Source organism: Ornithodoros turicata, chromosome 2 (assembly GCF_037126465.1).
Source record: "Ornithodoros turicata isolate Travis chromosome 2, ASM3712646v1, whole genome shotgun sequence".
Lineage (NCBI taxonomy): Eukaryota > Metazoa > Arthropoda > Arachnida > Ixodida > Argasidae > Ornithodoros > Ornithodoros turicata.
The window spans coordinates 55,822,428-55,836,047 of NC_088202.1; the positions used below are offsets into that span (position 1 = coordinate 55,822,428).

The 13,620-nt window shown below is 47.3% G+C and overlaps 1 protein-coding gene and 1 pseudogene across 1 annotated transcript; both read left to right on the forward strand.

Moving 5' to 3' along the window:
- The first annotated feature begins 535 nt into the window (after positions 1–535).
- Positions 536–6,815, forward strand: LOC135383519 (endothelin-converting enzyme 2-like). Its single transcript, XM_064612943.1, has 2 exons — positions 536–655; positions 3,838–6,815. The coding sequence occupies exons 1-2, from the start codon at positions 650–652 to the stop codon at positions 5,857–5,859; spliced, it is 2,028 nt and encodes a 675-aa protein (XP_064469013.1). The 5' UTR covers positions 536–649; the 3' UTR covers positions 5,860–6,815.
- A 2,607-nt stretch (positions 6,816–9,422) lies between these two features.
- On the forward strand, positions 9,423–12,582 carry LOC135384667 (putative nuclease HARBI1; annotated as a pseudogene).
- Positions 12,583–13,620: the final 1,038 nt, after the last annotated feature.

Below are 13,620 nucleotides of genomic sequence, written 5' to 3' on the forward strand. Positions count from 1 at the left end.
GAAACCTTGTAAACAAAGAAATGAAAACGCTGACTTGCACTGCCGAGATTGTAAATTCATTTTTTTTCGTTCCCGCTTTATCCTGTCCAACCAACCTGCCAGGGCCTGCCGTTCGGCGCCCTCTCTCGCCCCCCCCCCCCCCCCCCGTGGCTACGGCTCTGCTTGTTAGGTTGACAACAGTACCTCTACATAGACTCACGGTTGGTTTGCAGGATCAGTTCTCTCGTGACGTAAACACCCAATTATTATTATTGGTTTGCAGGAATGTGACTGGTATTCTGTTTCCTCTCATGCGCACTTCAACGACACTGTTGAATCCGCAATCACTAAACGGAATTCGACACCCGTCTCTAGAAAAGCGCAAATATGACGTCGGGGGGCGACTCGAGGATGCCTGATTCCCTTTGTTTATTTGTCTTACTCTACTGTATTGGGCATATCTGACAAATGCAGCAGTGTAGTGCACTTGGCATTCCACGCTCTGACGCGCGCTTTTCTCATTGAACGTCAACTTCCTCCGCACCAGTATGTCAGCGTAAACAACAACGTTGCTGTCAGCACCACTGCACGAGCTCTTCCGTTCTTATGTGCATCGTTCACTACCTATTGTAGCTGCTGTTCTACGTCTGTTGAGGTGGTTCCTGCTAGGATGACAGTAAGTAGAGTTCACTGACACGATGTAGCAATCTGGCTGTTGCGACTGGTGTATTTTTCAATCTATTTTTTTAAGTGATAAAGCGTAAAGTGGGAAACTCTCGCTTCTCCGGTTGTCCTGTGAAATATTTGTGGCGAATACACCGAAATTATTGACAATATCTACGGCAACAGGAAAATACCAAATAGCACAAGCTATGCGAACGTCTGCTAAAAACAGTTTGATGTCCCATAGCTTGATCTAACCTTCTGCCGTTTCCTGAACGCCACTTTGAGCAGTTTCATTGCTATATCTACAGTCGAGTTCGCTCCATTGAGTACGAGTTGGTTCCATGCGGACGCGCATATCCCACGCCGTTAAAACGTGCGAAACGAAACAACAGCTATCCAAAACCCACAATGTGCATCGGAAGTCAGAAAATGGCGATGAAACTCCCCATTCAGCATCATTCAAATAAAGGCTGCGTTCCAGAACTCACCCGGGTCGACCCGAGAGTAGGGAGTAGCTACTCTCCGCGTTCCAAAACCTACTCGATGACATCGCAACCCCCGTTCCAAAAGCGGGTTGCCTACTCGAGAGTAGCTACCCGAGGTCGACTCGCTCTACCCCCTATCAGACGGGAGTAGGTAAGGGTAGTGACGTCAGAGCTGTCGTCTGCATAGAAATCTACGGTCGTCTGCTTTTGCTGCTGCTTGTCTCGGCAGCATCATAAATGATGCAGGAAAGTTCCAGTGCCGATTTTGCGGCCTGATGTTTTCTTCAGTGCAACATGCACGGAACCATACATACAACACACATCAGATCGTTGCATGTGAGGGTCGAAACCTGTTTCTATGCGTTTTAGAGCTAGCTGCGGACGAGAACAGCGCTACCCTTTCTTAGAACGTGCGGTAAATACCCCTAATTCGTGGCGTGAATGCTTTACGAACCCACGCAGGTGTCCCCATACCAAACTCAACAGCGTCACACTGAAGCGAAGCAGCCGACAGCGGTTCTTATGTCGCGGGGCCCAAGCTGTCGCCATGCTGAGAATCGTACTCGCGCCCGTTCCACAACCTGCCCGAGGGTTACCCTACCCCCATGGTCACGTGGTACAACTCTGTCACGTGACCAACTCCTGCTCGAGGGTTAGTTGTGGAACGCACCCAAAGCTGTTGTTGTCGTTATATCGGTGGTACCGATACTGATACAGAAGATATACTGGAAGTGCCACCCTTACTATAAATAACATCTGTACCGCTGTGTTTTTCTAACGAAAGAAGATGAACTGAAAGAAGGTATGTTTTTACCGAAATCAGAAATGAAATTAAGCGTCGCATGTTGTGCGAAACGTGTAAAAGTTATCGCCGGCTTCTTCAAGTAGATCCGGTATATCCGGATAGTGGCACAGTGTGATGTCCGCACCGCCTAGAGTGTGCCCGGAGGGGAGGGCTGTGCACCCCTCGGACTCCCAATCTATGTAACCCAACCTGAATTAACCTGAGGTACGCTAACTCAACCTAACGTATACCTAGTATAATGATCAGACTCCTCTGTCTTTCATAAGGTGGCAACCTCCAAATCCATTAGGCTTAGCATGACCGTGTTTCTCCTGATGTAGAGGTGATTCAGATGGTGGTGTTCAAATGCATATAAGAAAGCTTGTAGACCACACAATTGTGTAAGGTTTATATCTTTACGTATATGTCCTTCTTTCACTAACATTTGTACAGGGTGTTTCACCTAACGTGATAAAAAATTCTAACTGGAGACGTACTCGCCGGAGGAATGTGGGACTTTCGGTAATTACCTTCCGAAAACTTTTGCCACCATTGAGGAAGACCTTGGACAATTTTCAATTGAGGGAAATTTATTTTTTCAATTGAACTTTGAAAATTGCCAAGCGAACTTCACCTTTCTTACAGAAATATGAAGTCCTCCGCAGATAACCACAGCCCCAACAAAAACTATGCACAGTATCGCAACAGAAATACTCGAAAAAAATTTGTAAAAAATTACGCTTTAGCCCCGCCTACTTGATTTTCGCAAATAAGCGAGCGTGACATGTGCGTCTAGAGGAGGAAGTGTCCCCGCCTTCATTTGTTTTGCCTTCCTTGTGATAAGACGGTTATTTTCTTTTCTTTGTGATGAGACGGTAGTCACCAGCATCAAAGTCAAAGCGGGGGAAACAAAGGTAAAACAAGAGGCGGAGACACTTCCTCCTCTAGACGCACATATCGCGCGCGCGTCTTTGCGAAAATCAAGCACAGGCCAAAGTGTAATTTTCACGAAGTTTTTTCGACTATTTCTGTTGTGATACTGTGCATAGTTTTTGTTGTGTCTCGTAGAGGACTTCATATTTCTGTCAAAAAAAGTGATGTTCGCTCGGCATTTTTTAAAGTTCAATTGAAAAAAATCGATTTCCCTCAATGAAGAATTGTCGAAAGCCTTCCTAAATGGCGGCAAAAGTTTCCAGAAGGTAATTACCGAAAGTCCCACATTCCTCCGACGAGTACGTCGGCAGTTTGAATTTTTTATCACGTTAGGTGAACACCATGTATGTATAGCGAGTCATGGTCTCAGTTGTCTCGCGATGTATACCCCCAATTATTATTGTTATTGTATAGCGAAAATTTGGCACCGTCTCGTCCTTATGAAGCAACATAACTCGGGTGTATAATGCCGTATGTGAATCAGTAGAGTTTACACATAATCGCGACAGATTAAATGGAACGCAAAGCTACGGCTGCACGAATCAGTGTGGGCACACCTAAAAAGGTGGTCGGATGACGGATGTAACCATACGCGGACATAATCACATCATGTTGCACCCCCGGACGTCAGAACCAAAAGGACGTCGCTCCAGCTCTTAAAAATTATACGAATGTAAAATGGAATCGCGTAATCGTGTTCTTAAACTGTCTAGTTTGTAGCTATTTGATGTTTCTGTAGATTACAACACGTTAAGTGCCGAAGCAATATGAGCACACAGTCGGAAAAAGGCGTATACTTTATTCAGCCTTTGGGACTCTAACACACGAAAACTGGCTCGCACTTCTGAACCATGCCAGTGCTTGGCAGGAAACTGACCACACTACACTCACAAAACCATACATGACACGGAAGATTTTGAGCTTTCGTAGAACGATATATTTAGAGCACGAAGACTGTTTCGTTCACACGTTATACGTATTCTGTTGCAGCGTCCGACACGAGAGCGTCGAAGCACAAAAGAAAAGTTGGAGACGAAGACAAAGTGCGATTACATGTGCATCTGCAGATACCCGTTAACCATATGCGCCGTCGTTTGTTCGTTCGCTTTGTGCTTCCTTCTGCTATATCGCTACTTGACGACAGAAGACTTTGCCAAGAAACGTCCTTACATAGTCTGCAGTAGCGCCGCCTGCATCGAGTATGGGGTCCTTCTGAAAGCTAGTATCAACCAATCAGTGCCCCCGTGCAAGGACTTCTACACTTTCGTTTGTGATCGCTGGGATGGAGCGCACCGTACGTCGATACGTGTAGCTCACCGCAATCGATACATCCAGGAAGTAGCGAAGAACGCCAGGGAATTGAAGGCGCCTGCCCAGAATCAAAGTTTGCTGCAAAAGGCTTCCCGTTTCTTCCAGACATGTGAAAACATCGTTCTTGAGAAGAAGAATGAGTTGGCAATTCTGCGGAATGTTCTCGAAGGATTCAATATATCTTGGCCCGCGTCAAGCTCTTCCCACGGTCTGCTCAAGGTATTAGGGTATGCAGAAACCCATTTGAACGTTACGCCGTTGATCACCTTCACCAAGAAACACGAAACGGGAACTTCCAGCATACAAATCATCCCATCCACATTCATTGCAACATGGTCTTCCTTTAGAGCACGGTTCGAGAGCAAGCCGGCGTACGATCAATTAATTACGGCCGCTCTTGGTTTGATAGCAGGACCCAAACCAAATCAGTCAGTCGTTGACAACTTTAGGAAACAGGAAGAGTACATTGTCGATATTCTGTCGAAGATACCGCCCTATAGCAAGAGTTTACGGATGAAAAAATCTAAATTTGTGGCAACAATGAACAGTATCAATGTGGTGGACTGGAATGAGCTGTTCCTTGAACTTTTCAACATATCCAAGGTCGAAAACGTTGCTGTTGAGTTGTGGAACACGCATTATTTTAAGGCATTGAACAACCTCGTGCGTGAAAAGGGTCAGAAGCTCCTAGCTGACTTCTGTACTTGGGTCATATACCTTGAACTCGGGCCATTGTTCAGCGCAGAATTCTCAGAGTTACTAGCTACTGAACCAAGGAGCCTCACTTCAAGGCCGGAACGATGCTTATCTCTCACCGAATATTTCATGGGCGTGGCCTTGACAACCATGGGTGTCTACGACGGGCTCACTTGGAGTTCGCGTGAGGACATCCGGCGCATAGTAAAAATTACCGAGCAAACAACAGGGAACTACGTGAAAAATATGTCCAAGGTGGGTTTCAACTACAGCCAATTTCGGGCGTATAAAAGGAGTACCAGCCTTTTCGGACGCCTCGCTAGTCACGCAAGTGTGAAGGATGCCCAGCTCCTCAGCCAAGGTTACCCGGACATGGGCGACATTTTCGTGCACAACTACATGGCAGCAGTTTTTTCCAGCAAGATGCAACCCCCCGAAGTCCTGTCCCCCGATATCCGTTACATCGACCGAGAGAACTACTATCGATTCTTCGACAAAGCAACAGATCAGTTCCACGTCTGGCCCATCGCCGCCGCAGTGCCCTTGTACAACGAGAACGCAACGACGGGACTTCGTTATGGCAGCCTAGGCTCTCTCGTCTCCATGGGACTGTTCGAAGAGTTTTACTACAACAATGATTCAATGGACCCCAAAGGACGCGCCTTCTTGCGTCACTTCAATACGTGCGTAGAACATGCTATGATGTATGAGCCAGGAGCCACGTCATTGGAGGAAATCTTCTTCCTCTGGGCAAGTTATTATCCCTTGTGGCAAGCATTCTTGTCAGAAAACCAGCTGAGAGACAGACGAATTCTCGGCCTCGAAGAATACTCCGAAGAACAGACGTTCTTCATAATGTACTGCTACATGCACTGCAGTGGATCCGTGAACAGAACATCCGGAAACTGTAACTTACCCCTAAGGAGTATGGAGAGTTTTGCAGATGCGTTTAGCTGCCCATTAGGATCAACTATGAACCCCGGAGGCCATTGTTCAATATACTAAACGCATTTAATTGTGTGACATTAACGTGGTGAACTTGGACGCTAATGTACATACAGGGTGTTTGCTCTAACGTGTTCAGAAATGTTATTTAAAGCGAGCGATAAAAGAAAAACGAGCGCTACATTTCAGCTACTTGACTAAGAAACAGGTGCTACTAGTGAAGCAGTATACCTGTTTCTTACTCAAGTAGCAGAAAAGTACCACTTGCTTTTCTTTTATCGCTCGCTTTAAATATAATTTCTGGACACGTTAGAGCAAACACCCTGTGTAAACCTCCAGCTTCGTTTCATTTAATTTGATCCTCGAATTATTCACTTATTCATACAGTTTCAGGACGCACAGTATGTTTGTCTCACGTGCGGTTGAGATACTTCTAGCCATTATTATCGTTGACACAGTCAATTATGCCATGGAAGGAGGAGTAATCACATATATATATATATGATAAGACGCAGCTACGCAGTGTAATCAATACAGCATGGCACTGCAAAACAATGGCAGCTGAGCAACCACAAGAACAGCAATTCACAACTCAGCCGCTACGTAAACCTTAAACGATGTATCAATCAGTAAAGTTGGTTGGTTGGATGTAGATGACGGTTAGTTGTTACAGCTCTACCCATAGGCCTTAAGGCGTGATAGAAATCCCGGCGAGGTGTCGCAGTCAACCATCTCCTTAGGAAGGCTGTTCGAGTGCTTAATTGCAAACGCGAAAAAGGACTGCTTGAGGCAGTCGGATTTGGACATATACTGGATGAAAGTCTTGTTGTGCTTAATGCATATGCTTCCGCCAACGCAGTATGTACTTAGCTGCATATTAGATAACTTGGGAATTATCTCCCAAAACGTTTTCGACAATGGATTCAAACCCTTGTATACAGTCACCATCCGGCTCTTTGGATCATTCCAGGAGGAGAGTCTGAGAGCGATACATAATGCGGTCGTTTGCAAATAACTGGTGTGTTGTTGGTTATGTCATTCATTAAACCATCAATTTTTGACTTATTATTGTGTTTGCTTGTGCTATGATGAAGTCCGGAACCCGTGCTACCGCAAGTCCAGCAAGTTTGGGGAACGTGAGCCAGTGGCGTACGCGTCGCGATCACTAAAAACTCGTTACTCTCAAATGGAGAAAGAGCCTTTAACCCTAACTTGAGCCGCGGAGAAGTTTGACGAATCTCTGGTCTGCGCTGTACTTTGCAAACTGATCAGCAAACCGCTTGTCTCCCTCCTCGGTCTCCAGCAGCTGGATCAGCGACCACTAAGAATTCAGAGATTTCGCCTTGGGCTAATGAGATACGACTACAGCGTCACCTGTGTACCCGGTGCCTTCATGACAATATCTGACGGTCTTTCCCGTACTCCGCTGAAGTACACTATGTCATCGCTTACTGCCGATTAAGTTTCGGCATTCGTACGTGGAGGAATCAAGGCGGTCCTGGACTCCGACGAACTGCAAGACCATATGCGGGAAGTCCAGAAAAAAAGATCAAGTGTGCAGGAAGCTAAGAGAGTATTGCAAAATGGTAAAGCCCACAAAGGGCGAATTAACCACGCACTACGTCCTTACTATAACTTTAAAACTTTCAGTGTGTGAAGACATCCTACTGATGCGGCCAGTGTATTGTAACTCCCATGTACCTGCGTGAAGAGATGTTGGGCCGCATACACGAGGGCCACCAAGGAATTGTTCGATGCAGACAGAAAGCGGAGGAGTCTACCTGGTGACCGGGTACCAGCAAGGAGCTGGCGGACCTCGTTAGAGCCTGTTCCGTCTGCGAGGAGCACTGATTTCAGCCGTCGGAACCTATGATTCCAACGTAGACACCTCCCCTCCATTGGAAAGGTCGGAGTGGACCTATTGCACCTATGGGGAATCGAATACGTCCTGGCAGTGGGTTATCTGTCCAGATACCCAGAAGTACTACCTGTATCGAATGACTGCTCTTCACGAGCTGGTGTTCTACGCTTAAAAAGCATCTTCGCGAGGCACGGTATTCCCCAAGAAGTGGTAACGGAAAACGGTCCTCAGTTTTCAAGCGAAGAATTCAGGAACTTTGGACGATATTACAGATTTAAGCACAGCACATTCTGTCCATATTTCTCACAATCTAATGGACAAGTGGAAAGAAATGTCAGGACTGTCAAACGCCTGATTCAAATGTCCGAGGACCCCTATCTCGCGTTGCTCAGTTACAGGAATGCACCTGGACCTTCCTGGGAAAGCCCACCACAGCTTCTTGTGGGGTGACGCTTGAGTAGCAGGGTACCACAACCTCAACAGCTGAAAACTGATGTTCAGCACTGTGAGTGGAAAGACCGAGACACCCACGAACAGAAGAAATAGAGGACGAACTTTAAACGGAGACATCGCGCTCGTACTTTGTTGCCTCTTCTGAAGGGGGGAATCCGTCTGGTTATCACAGCTAAAAATTCAAGGAACTGTCGTGTATATTGGTCGCACTACACGGTCCTATCGGGTGGGGACTAACAAGGGCCTGCTACGTCGAAACCGCAGACATATGATACGCAGGGCTAACGCTCCTTCCGAAAACGGGCTCCCAAAACAAGGGCTACCATTACCCGGACTATCAACTATAGTCGACAAGAATGAGTGGTGTGCTGAGCGGCTTATCCAAAGCATTGCGGGCGTGTGCCCCTCCGTTGAAGCCGTGCACGTGACCTTTGTCAGCACGTGATTGCCGCAGACCAAGCGGGTTTTCGTTGAACTACGACAACAAGCTCAGTCTCCATGCACTTGTGTGGGTATTTTCGAAGTAATAGTTTTTTCGAAGCAGCCTGCTTGTCTAGATACTGAACAGTTTTATTCACCGTCAGGTATTTGTACTCAAGCCGCGTGACACTCGAGGCTGTCACGTTACCTAGTCTGCCTAGTCTGCTGAGAAAATAAGTGCAGATGGCCAAAAGGCCATGCATGTTGAGTGGACGCTCCCTTTCAAGGAACCCCACTGTGAGGTACGGCGACGGTCGTCCTCGGCTGTAACCTGAGCCGACCCAGAGCAATATCATTTCTCCTCTCACGCTTTCCCACTTTTTTCCCGGTTTCTCTGTAAATAAAGTTAGTTGCATTTTTGTTCTCAAACTGACTGTCTCGTCGCCTTCTTTCTTCGAGTTTTCAGCGAAACCCATCGAGCGCTTTAACTGTAGAGAGGGAGATCTTCAATTTGTGCTACTTTCTCATAATTTCTACTACAAGTCTATGTTCGCTGCTGCCAGTGAAAGACACGGGAATAGCACAGCGCATGTGATCTCGCGGGCGCGGTGGCCGCTCATCTTTATCAGTGGGATGGTAAACAGCTGTCTATCGAACGGGCACGCTATACATTGCGTAGCTGAAGTTTACTGTAATGGCTGTAGCGTTCGCGCCCTTGCAACTTATTTTCTACAGAAGTCGTGAGTACAGGCCACACCGCGACGCCTTGGATCTCGCATATCACGCATTTAGACAGCAATATCGTATGTCAAAGCCCGTCATCAGATCAATGTGCGACGGACTTCGCGAGGACCCCGCCTTGAAAAGGCGAATGCATCATGGAATGGTAATGACCACTGAGCAGCAAGTTCTCTCTGCTCTGCGGTTCTTTGCGACTGGAAGTTTCTAGGGCGTCGTGGCTAGTGATGAGAACGTTGCTGTTCACAAAACGACTGTAAGTAATGCCATTCGAGCAGTGTTCACAGCTATCGTCAGACGCCTCGGAGGAGGAGATAGATGGATCGCCTTTCCTGACTCGCCTGACGCAAGGGCTTCTGTGAAACGCGGTTCTCGAAGACACGGATTTTCTGATGTCGTGGGCCGTATCGACAGCACATTAATCCGCATTATGGGGCCACCGAAGAATGATTCAACAACGAACAAGGCACATTACTGGTGCAGTAAACAGCATTACGCCCTTAACGTGATGCTGGTAAGATTGCCTATATATTACCCAGAGTATTTCTAGAGTTGCGTAGTGGTACATATACACTGATGAATAAACGTGCAGGTTTGCGACGCAGACATGAGATTTTTGTGCATTGACCCAAGGTTTCCCGGTTCTTCCCACGATTCTTTCGTCTGGCAGGCGTCATGGTTGCGGAGAAAATTTGAAGATGGTTCTCTTCTTACAAATGGAGAGTTCCTGCTAGATAAGCATCAGCACATGCATCTCACAAGAACCTAATAGTTTTTACATAATGCGAAAGTGATAGCGGCTATTCCACAAGCCGTGGCTACTAACACCAGTACCTGGCCACCCGTCAATACATACACCCGAAGGAACATACATCAAAGCCCATTCCTCGGCAAGAAGTGTTGTGGAACGCTGCATTGGCTTGCTCAAAAACAGATTCTGCTGTCTGCAAAGATAGAAAGTTGAACTACCGGCCAGTGACTGCTTCTACAATAATAACGGCATGCGCAGCGCTCCATAATATTTACATTTATTCAGGCGAACCTGAGCCAATGAGTGAGGAAGACGCATCTGACTCTGACTCTGAGGATGACAACAATTCCTCAATTGATCAATCAAGTGGAAGTGTACCACACTCAAGAAGGCTGTATGCACAAGGGAATGTCCTGCGTAATAGACATATCAGACTTTTGCGGGTGCACCGTAGCAGACGTCACTATACAAGGTACCTACACAGTGTTTTCAGAGGGGTCTCAAGGCGATTCCTTACCCATCTGCTAGAAATGCACAAAATAAAGCCAACATAGTGCTCTTGCAATCCTTACTTTACTTTAATCCAGGGGTACAGTCTGCGCAGTTTTCTACAAAAATGCGATCATAAAATTGTGTTGGCTGTGTTCTGCTCTCTCATACATATCTGTAACATCTCTGTAAGGGCCTCGATTTGCTGCTGAGTGGCTGCTATAAGACTGCTGAGAGCATGGGCCAGCAAATTCATGAATTCTTTGTGCTGCAGCACCAGAGCAATACATTGTAAGTTGCTGAAAAGACACTATGTTATGTCCGTAACAAGCGAGAGACTCTGGTGTCTGAACAACTATTTATTGGCTGGAACGTTCCGACGTTCAACAGGAAAACTCGGTGGGCGTGCCTGCTCATCTTGTTCCGAGCAGCTGCAGCCTTTTATCAGTGTTACGATATCTATCACTTCTCCCCCTTTATATAACGTTAAATACATGCATTAATACAACAGTACAACTGCAGTAACACAACACTAATTATGTCATATTTAGAACTTAATACAAGGAAAATGTTCAAGTTGGCTGGTAGAAGTCCGGTTGACGTCTTTCACGAAGGGGGTATCTTCGCGTGACACTTGGGGCTTGTTCCGATCCGTTGACGTGGTTGTCCACGGTGCTGTGTGTCACGCTCTTAGTAGCGTCCCACCACAGATCCTCGCCTGGTTCAGGGTGTCGATTGGGCTCGCCACGATTTGCTTGCAGGTCTTGGTGTCTTCTCCAGGCATAGGTACCGGTACTTGACGAAATCTTCACCTGGAAAGAGACTGGACCAGATTGTTTCACGATGATTCCCGAAAGCCACTTTGGCGGTCTTCGATAATTACGGACGAGGACTCCCACACAAAATGTTCTAGAACAGGAACGTTTGTAAACAGTTGCCCTGAACTGTTTGTGTCGAATTTCAGAAGATAGGGATGGCTTCACCAGACGTGAGCGTAGCCTTCTTCCCATCATAAGTGCTGCAGGAGCTTCCTCCGTTGTCGCGTGCGACGTGTTTCGGTACGTCAATAAGAAATTGTACATGCATAAATGGAATGGATGAACGTTACTTTTCTGTAGTCCTTGCTTGAGTGACTGCACGAACCTCTCGGCGATGCCATTCGTGGAGGGATGATAAGGTGCAGATAATACGTGACGGATTCCATTGCTGCGTAGAAAAATTCTGAACTCTTCGAATGTAAATTGTGCACCATTATCCGAAACGAGCGTTTCTGGGAGTCCGTACCTGCTGAAAGCGTCTCTTAGTTTTTCAATGGTGGCTCTCGATGTTGTTGAATACATTTCCCATACTTCCGGCCATTTCGAGTGTGCACACACTAACACAACAAACATTTTGTTTATGAACGGTCCTGCCAAGTCTACGTGCACTCTTTGCCAAGGTATCGTAGGCCATACCCACGGATGTACGGGTTTGTTGCTCAAACGTCGCCATGCCAGCACTAGACAACTGTTTCGGCCTTCTTTTGCCTCTTCAGCAGTGCTCAGGCAGGTAACGTTTGAGCGGGAGGCGTAAGAAGGTCACGTAGCACGTGATATCCTCCCGTGAGGGTGAGAGACTCACCACTGAAAGCTCAGTGCAAAGACAGTGAAAGTCCAACCGGGACTTTCTGTCACCTGAGTGTACAAATGGCTCGCGCTACTTCTTTTTGGCCATTTTCACACGCGACAGGCCTCCGCGTTCACCACGTGGTGGTCCAAAGTTTGTGCAAAACAGAAGACACGCGCTGGACAAGGTGGCCGACAACGAGGTGAGCGCGTACATCGAACAGCGAATTGTCATGAACTTTCTCGTGAATGAAGGCGTAAAGTCATCTGAAATTCACGGAAGACTTCAGGCTCAGTATGGCCACGATACACTTAGCCCCAGCAAGGCGTTTGAGTGGTGCAAACGGTTCCGAGACGGCCGTACGTCAGTGCAGGACGATCCCGGCCGGGGCGGCTCAGAGCCCAGTTTCAGAGTTTCTGAGAACATCCAACTTGTGGAACGCCTGATCCTCAAGGACGATGGATAACATGTCTCGATATCAATAGTGCATATAGTGCGATCAATAGTGAATATTACTGCCAGGCTCTCAGGGATGTGCATAAGGCGCTGAAGCAAAAGCGGCCGGGCCTCATCACCAAAGGAGTCATCCTCCTACAGGACAATGCACGCCCGCATACCGCGCATCTCACGACACGCACCTCACAGAAACTTGGCTGGTAGTTGCTGCCACATCCCCCTTATAGTCCAGACCTCGCCCCCAGCGATTTCCATCTCTTCGGGCCACTGAGGGCGTTCCTTGGGGGCCGCCACTTCAGCTGCGACGACGAGGTCAAGAATGCGGTCCGATCATGGCTACTACGCGCCGGTAAGGATTTCTACGCTGCTGGCATCCAAGCCCTCGTGCAATGCTGGGACAAGTGCATTAGTGCAGCTGGAGATTACGTTGACAAACAAAACCAATTTCTCGCATGTAAGTTCCTTTTACTTTTGCGAAAAATGAAAAGTCCCGGTTTGACTTGAACACCACTCGCATATACAGAAAAGGTAGCCAGACCTCTTTGGCTGCACGTAGTGTATGTGTTTGTTGCTCAAACGTCGCCATGCAGGCACTGGACAGCTGTTTCGGCCTTCTTGGGCCTCTTCAGCAGTGCACAGGCACGCAACGTTTGAGCGGGTGGCGTAAGAAGGTCACGTAGTACGTGATACTCTCCCGTCAGGATGAGAGACTCACCACTGAAGGCCCAGTGCAAAGCCAGTGAATATGTATATACAGAAAATGTAGCCAGACCTCTTTGGCTGCACGTAGTGTATGTGTTTTTGCTCAAACGTCGCCATGTCAGCACTGGATAGCTGTTTCGGCCTTCTTGGGCCTCTTCAGCAGTGCACAGGCAGGCAAAGTTTGAGCGAGTGGCGTAAGAAGGTCACGTAGCACGTGATAGCCCACCGTCAGGATGAGAGGCTTATTACTGAAAGCCCAGTGCAAAGACAGTGAAATATGTATATACAGAAAAAAGTAGCCAGAATTCTTTGGCTGCACGAAGTGTATGTGTTCGTTGCTCAAACG